This window comes from Amphibalanus amphitrite, unplaced genomic scaffold (assembly GCF_019059575.1).
Source record: "Amphibalanus amphitrite isolate SeventyFive unplaced genomic scaffold, NRLGWU_Aamphi_draft 002338F_arrow, whole genome shotgun sequence".
In the NCBI taxonomy this organism is placed as follows: Eukaryota; Metazoa; Arthropoda; class Thecostraca; order Balanomorpha; family Balanidae; genus Amphibalanus; species Amphibalanus amphitrite.
In genome coordinates this window covers 26,332-37,036 of record NW_024883806.1, presented here as the reverse complement: position 1 = coordinate 37,036, position 10,705 = coordinate 26,332, and the positions used below count along the sequence as shown (strand labels likewise).

The following is a 10,705-nucleotide window of genomic DNA, read 5'->3' as shown; positions in this document are numbered from 1 at the left end:
GACAACACAATGTCGAGCCTTAAACTGTAAGCCCGTATTGGTATTGTTTCTTTTATTTGGCTGTCGAACATTATTTATGGTTTGAAATATGATTTTATGTAAAATAATTGATATGAAAAAGCCGTCTTATAAGTTATGACCGGTGACCCCATTTCACCATACGCAAGTGGCAGAAATGACAATGATCAGCTGACGCATTTTTCTTGGCCGAAGTCAGAGCGCGCGGCCCGACGCACCACGCGTATTTGGAAATTCCGACCTCGACGAGCATCAGAAGCCACCTAACAGGCGTGTTCGAAACCGCAGGAGATGATGATGAACGGGTTTATCGAAACTTGATTGGATGAGCCTATCGGTAATAGCGATTTTAGTGTGTGCATTTATTGTTCATAGTGGTGTGAAATGTGGTTGGGGTACGACCGACAACCCGTCGGGGCGAATTTCGCACTGGGGTACTCAAAATTTGAAGAATTTAAGACGTTTCCATAAGTTTTGAAGGTATGGATAAGTTCTAAAAATCCGGTTCTCCTTATCCGGGTCATTAACTCCATATGGTCCAAGAAAGCTGGCACACTACCTTTAAAACCATGGCGGTGCTTACATTTTTTTTTTGCGCGTCGGTTTCAATCCGCCATATTTGCCAATCACTGTTTGACCTTGTAATGTAACTCTGTGATTTAGAGCCGCCAGTGCATTGTGCACCGAGTGAGTGTAGGCCTTGTGTGGTTAAAATGCCTTATTTTTCATTTGAATGCTAGGATGCATGGAAAAGATTAAGTTTTCTGATTTTATGACCATATATGGTCATCGCCCCGTTCACTCCAGCCGTTGATTCAGATTGGCTGATCAATTTTTGGATCTTCGCCTCATAGTTTCCCCAACTGACATAAGAACCGACCAGCCTCGCGCGAAGGGATGCGCGGCCCGCACGCCACCGCCGCGCCGTCAACACAGGATCGCCCCCGGGGCCCGGGGGGACGGGGGATGGGGAAGGGGTGGAGGGAGACAGCAGGAAAGGTAGATATGAGATGCAATGTCATGATTTGCGTTTCTTTGAACAATGAACATGGCTTGTACGCATGCTGTCGTCATTCAATAGTTTCTTCCGACCGCTTTTCGGTAAGACAGCATCGACCCATCGACCACCTAGTTAGAGGGGGGGGGGGCGGGGCAGGGGGTTATTTTTGATAGTCGCACCAGCCGCCGTCCCATGAATTTAAAGGTTCATGTCACGACACTGAATGCATTAACTCTGCACATAAACGTCATTTTTTTTGTAATTGTCCGTGCAAAAAGCAAATTCACCGATGGCGATTGTTGAAACCAACGCAAACAAAATCAAAATCGAGCACCCATGCAAGCACAAGACGCAAATCTGCTCATCACGGTAGGCACTTCGCAACCAGTGGCGGCGGAAGGTATTCTAGGATAGGGGTGCAAACGATATTGAAGCGCCCCTTCCCGCTGGGCGCCCCTTACCATTGCCGGGCGCCCCAGGAGAATGAATGTTACACATCAACACCAATATGCCTCCCAGTGAAATGAATTATGAATGTCGCCTTTCGACGCCGGTAGGCGCCCCAGACACCAGTGGATTTACTGCCGCCTTAACCCTCGCCCGTAGGTAAACGGTGTTTTGCCACCTTCGCCTATGCAGGCGGGGGGGGGGGGTTGGTGCGACCCCCCCTGGCGTTTGAAAACGGAGCGTCGTAGAGCTTAGCGGAAAAGACCAACGGATTGCTCTCAACGAGATCTCGCGATTTGTGGTATATTTTTTGGTCCTAGGTCAACATTTGACCTACTTATGACCGGTCACAGGTCAAATTTTCGGAAAAATCTAACTTTTTCAGATTTCCGCGCCGATTGCGGCACAACGGTAAGAGATATCGACTTAAAACCTTCACTATCGTGATCCTTGATCAATTCTCTATCGTTTGGTGTGTATTTCGATGTCATAACTCTAAAAATGATGCGTTGGGAGCATCGGAAGTCTGCAAGGTCATTTGTGCATTGGGTCACGTCAGGCGTGTGACGTCACTGACCTGACCCTGACCCAAAATGAACTACAAGGAACAATCGACGATGCCTGAAATGGATAGCAAATTCGAATTCAGGGCATCAAAATACCCCGAAAAGGCATACAAGTGCAAGAAGTCATTACAGGTCAACCGAGGTCACTGACCTTACCTTGACCTTAAGTAACCTTCAAAATGTCAACGGACATTGTGCCAATGTTAAATCAGCCAGTTGTGATTCTAGAACAATCCATCAGTGTGTCAGGTCAATCGGCATTTATACCAATGTGAAGCAATCTCCAATTTAGCGTAAATCTGGCCGGAGGTTGTTCTCTTTATGACGTCATAACTCCGTGACCTGACATGACCTTGACAAAAAATACCAAAAGTTGCGCAAAGGATGCCCCAAAGGGTACTGAAAGTTTGAGCAAGCTATCTGAAACGGTTCGGCGTGTACCTAAGAAAAACCTCAGGGGGGTTGCACCAACCCCCCCCCTACATGGGCGAGGGTTAAAACAACGATAGGCACCTCAGTGAAGGGAATGCCGGCCTATACCACCGATAAAAGCCCCGGATGAATAAATACCACCCGTCAACGCCGATAGGCGCCTCAGTGAAATTAATGCCGCCCCAATCTCCGATAGGCGCCCCAGGTGATACATGTCGCCCATCAACACCAACGGGCGCCCCATTGAAATGAATACCGCCCTTCAACACTGGCAGACGCCCCAGTGGAATGAATGCCGCCCCACAATGCCGATGGCCGTCCCTGCACTGGAAAATCAGTTTCGCCCCTATACAGGCGCCCATAGAAGTTTGCAGAGTGCTATTCCTGGTCATAATCATCTCCTCAGTAAAAAAAACGCAAAATATGCCCTAGCACTAGGGGTGTAACCACCCATACGGACAGTGCAATTTTACAGGCCCCAATCTCGGACCTCCCTTAACATTCATATGTTGTAAGCGGCAAACCGCCCCCGATAAATGTTACACAAACTAATTTCCTCTCGCATATCGGCCATCAGGCGCCCCTTTTTGTCGCATGGAGCCTGCAACGCTATAAGCCCTCATATGTTCGTGCATTGGCGTTCGGAGGCTATCGCCTTCAAAGACGTCTCCATAAATGTTTCTTTTTCGTCCCACACACAGGCGCCCCTCTTTCGCATTCAGGCGCCCCTCTTCCGCATGGCACGCTTCTCGAGTGGCTGCGCCCTCCTAGCCTTAATCGCCTGGCAAGATTATATTCGACAGGGTCGGCAGCATCTGCCTTTTTTCAGATAAGGATGCCCTCCAATCTTCAGCATATCAAAAGATACTTTTCCCACGTCATTGCCACCCTCTTCGTGTCACAAGTGCCTTTATCAGTTGCGGTGTCGCACTGCTCAGCTTTATGGCTGCCGCACCTCTTAACTTCCTGCCTTCTCTACAGATTTTAGAGGCGCCCCTTTCCATAGCTTTAGGGTGCAGCTGCCCCCCTTGCCCCCCTGCTTCCGCCGCCACTGTTCGCAACATCATGATACCAAAACTACACATGAATGCACCAGTGGAATCATCATTAGCGGAAAATCTCACTCATAGGCATAACTTACCTTTAAATTGCAGGCACGCTGATAAGAGTAACAATGAAGGTTAACTTGTTGCTCGCCTTTGATTCTATCACGACTCTTCAGTCAGTCATGGAATATCAAACCAGAAAAATTCAATCGTTGATAATCCGCCGGGTCAATGAACGTAAACAATGCACGTGACGTCTCCGCTCCGTTGCCCATTTCGAGGTCAGCCGGCGGCAGTGGGCCGACCGGGGCGGCCGCTGATTGGTCAGAATAAGCGGCCACCTGATTGGCGGAGCGGTGACCGGGCGGCCCCCTGATAGGTCGCCGCCGACCCGGCCGCTTCAGAAGACGCGCCGTCAAACAGTGAAATGTGTGATAAATCGATTGCAAAAATATCTGATTATCTCACAGGGAGGGGGGTATCTGGTGCATTTGCCCCTTCGGCAGCCTCCTAAATCGTTCAAAATTTGTCGCTTTTCGTTAATTGACAACAAAACAGCAATTTTTACAAGAAAAGGTCTTACTTTCACTATCTCAGCGACGCATGAGGTACCCAAATCGGAGGAGTCTGGATAACTTGGGACGCTTTTTTGGAAGAGAACGCCCTGCAATGTGCAGTACTCCCTTTCAGCATCAGCCAGTGTACGAATAAGACACAATTAGGCCGAACAATTGGCTGCAAACCTATCCCAATAATCAGCAATTAGCCATAACCCGGACGCCCGACGAACAACCAAACTCGGTCGGCCGGTCTCAGCCGGCTATACCTATACGCCACAGCTGGTGCTGGTGGATACGGGTCGGGCGGCCAGCGGGGGGGGGGGGGGGGGGGTGCGGCGGCCGGCGGGGGGGGGGGAAGGGAGCGGGGGAGGGAAGAGCGTATTTGGCCGCACAACTTTATCTCGAAAAGCAATTGAGATAAGGACACCGAACGATAACTCCCAACCAGGGGCGCGGGAACTACTTCCAAACCGGGGGGGGGGGGGGGGGAGGGGCACACCATAAAAGAGATCAACCTAGGGTCCCCCCAAATCTAGTTTTCTCATTGGTTTTAGGCCACTTATTTTTCATCCCTTGGCTTTTTCAGCAAAAAAGAAAACATTTGCAAAAAAGTGCGGTATTTCGTCTCAAAGTTGAGGGGGCACCGCCCCCACGGCCCCAGAGTTTGGGGGGGGGGGGCAAGCTGCCCCCTGTCCCCCCGCTTCCCGCGCCTATGCTCCCAACGAGTACTTCTCGGTCAGGTCATAGCCTTGATATGAGGTGAAATTTTCAAGTTGATCTTTCAAGGTCAAATTATAGTTCCTTCGATGCGTCTTGACGAAAGAACTCCCGGTAAATCCCGGTAAAAGTTAGCTCGTGCAAGGCTTTAGTCAAAAGTCATCGAAGAAAAACTGTTTCCGAAAAAAAATATGTTATTTTGGCAGTTTTTACCCCTGCAGGCAAAACCGCTGATGGCTGATGCTAGGTCAAATCTCAGAGAATACTCAGAAGTCGGAAAGAGCGCTTACCTATAGAGCTATCCGATACGCTTTTCCGCGGCGCTGTAGCTCTTTTGGTTCCCGAGTTTGCATTGGCTTCTTGGAAATTGTCGACAGTAGACCTGAAAATCGGCGAAATTTTGCCTTCAATGGCCTCTGGTGACCTGAACTTTGATGACCTGATAAAAAATTACAAAGTGATATCGTCATTATTTTTGGCGCTCTCTCGAACACCGCCTTCCCCGTATCGCTACGTGGCCAAGGTGACGAGTTAGAAGGCGCCTGTTCAAACACCCCCTCCCCCAGCAGGGCGTGGAAATCCAGGACCCCCAGCGGAGCGCGGGTTAACCCCACCGCTCCTCATCAAAGCCTCAGGGTGCCCTGCGGGTCCCTCGAGGGTATCAGACGGCTCACCGTGCCGCTCCTGACGGACGTACCGCTCCTGATGATGGTGTCCTGATGAAGGAAGATCGACGCGTCATAAGACGTCATCCTGCAGGCTTTGGCGATGCGCCGGCCGCCGTTCGTCATCTCTGTACAATGCGTACCTACATAGAACCTTCGGCGGATGACGCCCAGGCAGGCTGGCTGTATGGAGGCTGTATGAAGGCAGTATAAAGGCTGGCCCATGTATTTATGAAGGCTGTATGGAGGTTGTAATAATTACAACCTCCATACAGCCTAATGTATGAAGGCAGTATGAAGGCTGCCAATAAAAACTGCCATGTATGAAGGTTGTATGTATGGAGGTTAGGAGCTACGGAGGTCGTATGAAGGCTGGCCCATGTATGAAGGTTGTATGGAGGCTGTATGAAGGCTGGCCCATGCATGAAGGCTGTATGTATGGAGGTTAGGAGCTACGGAGGTCGTATGAAGGCTGGACGCTGGTCCCGCAGCCGGTGTCTGGAGAACTTAATAATCCGGCCGGCCGACCCGACCCAAGGCCAAACGATCCCCTACCCATCCACGTCGGATCAAGTGGAATAAGCCCAGGACAGTCTTGGTAGTAGTTAAACAACACACTTATTCTTAAAATAATGCCTTCCGATCAGAAAAAAGATGAACACGTTTTTTACAGCTTCCCTGAGCCCGCCCGTCTGATCCACTCCCCCTCCCTCCCCCTTTCCGTCCCACACAGCTCCCGTCCCGTCTGAATCCCGACCCATCCGCAGCCCCCGGTATTCGTCCGGTGCTACCCCGCCGACACCGACCGTGTCTCACCTGCGCCACAATCGCCGCTCTCTGCGGACGCTATCAGCCGCTCCGATAGCGTGGTCATATCGTCCCCGGTGTACGCCGAGATAGGCGTCAGGGCGGTAAAGGCACGGCGAGAAGTTATACCGCGCTGTGTTGAACAGTTGGGAGGGCACCTTATAGGTGGTACGTGTAGAAACTCTGCGCAGAGAAAGCTATAACTCAAAGGGGAGTTGTTTGAAAAAATGCGTATGTGGTGAGCTTAGCTGGGGATCACTCTTCATAAAGACAGGAGTTCTATTGGGGACGATAGAGTAAGGTGAAGTGACGGGGGTAAAATAAGTGTGAAGTGAGAAGTGCGAGTGTGAAGTTGCAAGTGTGAAGCTGTGCTGTACCGACCGGTTGTCATGGAAACCCGGAGACGCTGCTCGATGAGCGGAATTCTGCTCCTGACCTGTCTGATCCTGGGACTTTTCGGTGAGTGAGTACGACCGATGAATAAATGGACACGAAACGATCCGTTACATTACTACTCAGAACAGTGCATCATCATTTCTTCTTTCACTTTCTGGTACCGGTTTAGCGGCCAACGGGCCAGACAGCCAACGTCGGCCGTTTGCTCCAGTGACCGTTTGCGTGGCTGGCTGTCCTGTCATAAAAAAGAACTGTCTCTCGATAGTGACGATGGACATGTTCTGACTCACAGGCACACTGAGTCATGGAGCAGTCATCGAGAGTCGCCACAGTAGCACCAATGACGTCACTGATGACGTCAGCGGAGTTCACAGACACAGCATCGACAGCGGGAGCGACGTCAAAGGTTCGTTTTAGAAGATCGTGCCAACTTCGTATTTTGATTTTGCTAACTTCGCTCGAAAACGCAAGGAGGATCAAATTCCTGTTAAACGTCTAGCGTTAAAAAAACGTTTGAGATGCATCACGAAATGGGATGTGAAAGCTTGCTCAGCTAATGCTTAAATGATAATCAGGCCTCAATGTTTGGAACCGAATTCACAGACAGTTATTTAAATTATTTATGAATAAATTAATGACTTATCAAATGGACTATTTTAAAACAACCAGTAGCTCAGGCAAAACAGACCAATCACATCACCCTTTCCCGATGTTCGCTCTCCCGCAGCGGGCGAGCAGTCGCCCTCGGCCAGCCACTGGAGGACCCTGACCACACGCCTCAGCGCCGTCCTACACATGATGAGGCTCAAACAGCGCTCCCCGCCGGCAGCACCCGAGCCAGGCCGCTCCCGACGCTCCTACGAGGATTCACTCGCGCTGGAGCAGTCGATCGAGGACGACATACAAACCGTGGAGCGGGAGCACGGTTCGGGGACGAAGGCCGCCCAGCAGCGCGTCATCGAGGGCCAGATCGCGCGCGCCGAGCAGGCTGCCGGAGTGCCCACCGACGCCGACAAAATGGCGCTAGAGCAGGCTATCGAGAGGGATATTCACGAGGTTGAAGAGATGGGCACGCCCGAGTATAAGCGCAGGCAGAAGGAGGCGATCGAGCGAATTGCTGTTGAGGCGGACGCCGCCGCTCATCGGGCGGTGGACCAGAGAAAGTTCGAACAGCATCGCGAGATTCAGCGAGAGATTGCCGAATTCGAGCGGAAGGCGGGCGTCCCGAGCGACGAAGCGAAGCTGGCGTTGGAAACAGCGATTGAGCAGGATATCAAAGCGATGGAGGCGCATGAACGGGAGAGGCAGGCGGCCATTCAGAAAACGATCAGCGATGATATCAACGCGATGCGCTATCCGAACTGGAAGCCAGCTCCCCGGCCCACGACCGGCACGGCAGCCTCCAGCTCCTCCGAGGAATCCAAGGAGGCCGGCGACACCTCCCCCAAAGCCTCCAGCGCCGAAGACGACGACGACGACTGGGTGTACGACGACGCCTTCGGGGCCGACTCATCTCTGGTATCTCCGCTGGACGAGAACGGCAGCGACGACGACATCCTCTCCCCCAACCGGGTCCCCCTCTCACCAGCCAAGGCCTCCCCGCCCGAGACGGGAGGTCAGGGTCAGGTCAGGGAGGCGCCGGTGCAGGCGGCCCACTCGACCTGGCAGGTGACGCTCATGACGGTCATCATGTGCTCCATCGTCGGCTTGGTACTGCTACTCGTCGTCGGCGCCTGGTACCGCGACCTCAGGTGGGTTAATTGGGATCACGTGGGCAGGTCACGGGGTCAGGACATGATGTGACGCCAATGGTTATTACGAAGCCAGTGGTCATATCAGGAGGTCAGGTCACCTGGCGATGGCATCACTGGTTGGGTAAACAATGTCAGTGATAACACCACAAGAGTGCCAGGCCGGTCACGTCACGTGGTGAAGGCTGGAAGTAATAAGTAACATAGCGGTCACGCATGACGGTTAGCAGAGTCGAGAAATCGGCAAACGGGGAAGTGCATTGCCATTCAGGGGCACGGGGACGTGTATGACCAAATTGATTCGGGAGAGAAGATCACTACCGTCGCAAGATAGACCTCATATGTAAGACGCTCTCAAAGTGGTCGTCTACTGAGCTCGTTTTTGCCCAGTTTCAGATCGTTCCGGCCGGGGAAACCGCAGCACCTTCTGCTGGAGGAGGATGAACAGGGGGTGTACCACAGCACCACCCAGCCCGAGCCACGACAGGTAATACACCTACAGGGGGTGTAACACATCAACGACAGGTAATACACCTACAGGGGGTGTACCACAGCACCACCCAGCCCCAGCCACGACAGGTAAAACACCTACAGGGGGTGTAACACAGCACCACCCAGCCCGAGCCGCGACAGGTAACACACCTACAGGGGGTGTACCACAGCACCACACATCCCGAGCCACGACAGGTTATACACCTACAGGGGTGTACCACAGCACCACCCAGCACGAGCCGCGACAGGTAATACACCTACAGGGGGTGTACCACAGCACCACCCAGCCCGAGCCACGACAGGTAAAACACCTACAGGGGGTGTACCACAGCACCACACATCCCGAGCCACGACAGGTAATACACCTACAGGGGTGTACCACAGCACCACCCAGCACGAGCCGCGACAGGTAATACACCTACAGGGGGTGTACCACAGCACCACCCAGCCCGAGCCACGACAGGTAAAACACCCACAGGGGGTGTACCACAGCAACGATAGGTAACAATACACCTACAGGGGGTATACCACAGCACCACCTAGCCCGAGCCACGACAGGTAATACACCTACAGGGGGTGTACCACAGCAACGACAGGTAATACACCTACAGGGGGTGTAGTACAGCACCACACAGCCCGAGCCACGACAGGTAACACCACACAGAAACACATTGCCGACAGAATATTTTCGTCTGGACGTCAGGTTCGTTTCCTGACAGAGAAAATTTAGTGGTAGTTGCTGGAACAGTCAAACGTTTGCATATTAAAAACTTGCATGACTTAATTTGTTAAAAAAGCACTCAAGCACTGTTTGCAAGCAGATTTACGGTGAAAGTCGTGAGAACTGTTGCCACTCAGCCTCTGTGTTACGTAGGATCTTCGTTAGTGTACCAATCCCCGGCAACTAATAATTAACCTCCTTGCCCCTTCTTTCACAGGTGGGCGCCTACTCTCCGCTGACGTGATCTACATATTCCATTTCCCTACAATGGAGCGGAGCAGCCCCTGAAAGCTATGCGCACAACTCGACAGCCCCATGGACCCAACACAAGGTGGACGACCTGTGACGTCACAGTTTACTGCGGTGATGTACAACGCCGCGTCACAATGTGTACCTAGTACTGCAGTGACTTCGTGCGCCTGACACCAGTTGGTCATGAGAGCACGGCCTCGGTGTGACGAGGAACGAATGCACCTGTGACAGTTTCGTTACTACGGCTGAAATGCGGTACATCCTAACTGAAAGTGAAGCGACGGTATTGAGAGTCGGCGGTTGAACCGTCGATATAAGCGAGCATATGACTTTGACAGATGAGATTTTTTCGTGGTAGGCTATTGCAACAATGTGTTGCTTGACGTGTCAATCATATTTGCACATATCTGTGCAAATACGACTGACACGAATTTTGATACGAATTTCGTTAATTTTTTTTTTGATGTGCGCCGTGCAAGAATAAACTGGTTATGTGCAAATTATACCTAAACAAATGTCAGCTTTGCTGTTCTAGTTCGCTCATTTCGATGCCTACATCCTTCTAACTTTCGGTGCATATCATCATTGGCGTAGAGAGTTCACATAGGTATGGAAATTTCCATCTATCCAGCCTAAACAAGTGGTCCCCGCACGGTCTCACCCTCAACAAAATAAGTATGGCAACGATTCGAATGGCATCTTCATCGGGTGGAATAGTGTCTAAAAAAACATCTATCATTGACTAGAAGTTGATCTCCCGGCATACGACTGCACCACGATCAACGCTTGCTCAGCAACGTATGCCATCTTCGCAAATGCTCTTAGACTGACCAGC

General features: G+C 51.6%; 1 protein-coding gene across 2 annotated transcripts; it reads left to right on the top strand.

Annotated features, from left to right (window-relative positions):
* The first annotated feature begins 6,328 nt into the window (after window positions 1-6,328).
* LOC122376831 (histone-lysine N-methyltransferase, H3 lysine-36 specific-like) lies at window positions 6,329-10,370 on the top strand. 2 transcript variants are annotated; one of them, XM_043356802.1, is made up of 5 exons: window positions 6,329-6,717; window positions 6,947-7,060; window positions 7,382-8,405; window positions 8,802-8,892; window positions 9,836-10,370. In XM_043356802.1, the coding sequence occupies exons 1-5, from the start codon at window positions 6,648-6,650 to the stop codon at window positions 9,860-9,862; spliced, it is 1,326 nt and encodes a 441-aa protein (XP_043212737.1). In that variant the 5' UTR covers window positions 6,329-6,647; the 3' UTR covers window positions 9,863-10,370. The 2 variants fall into 2 exon arrangements, with proteins under 2 accessions (XP_043212737.1, XP_043212736.1); XM_043356801.1 differs by having other exon boundaries at window positions 8,796-8,892.
* Window positions 10,371-10,705: the final 335 nt, after the last annotated feature.

Bases quoted from the DNA above. Each gene is read 5' to 3' on its own strand.
- LOC122376831 (XM_043356801.1), top strand. From the start codon at position 6,648: ATGGAAACCCGGAGACGCTGCTCGATGAGCGGAATTCTGCTCCTGACC. The intron at 6,718-6,946 runs GTGAGTGAGTAC...TCTGACTCACAG, and splicing joins TCTGATCCTGGGACTTTTCG to GCACACTGAGTCATGGAGCA. The intron at 7,061-7,381 runs GTTCGTTTTAGA...GCTCTCCCGCAG, and splicing joins CAGCGGGAGCGACGTCAAAG to CGGGCGAGCAGTCGCCCTCG.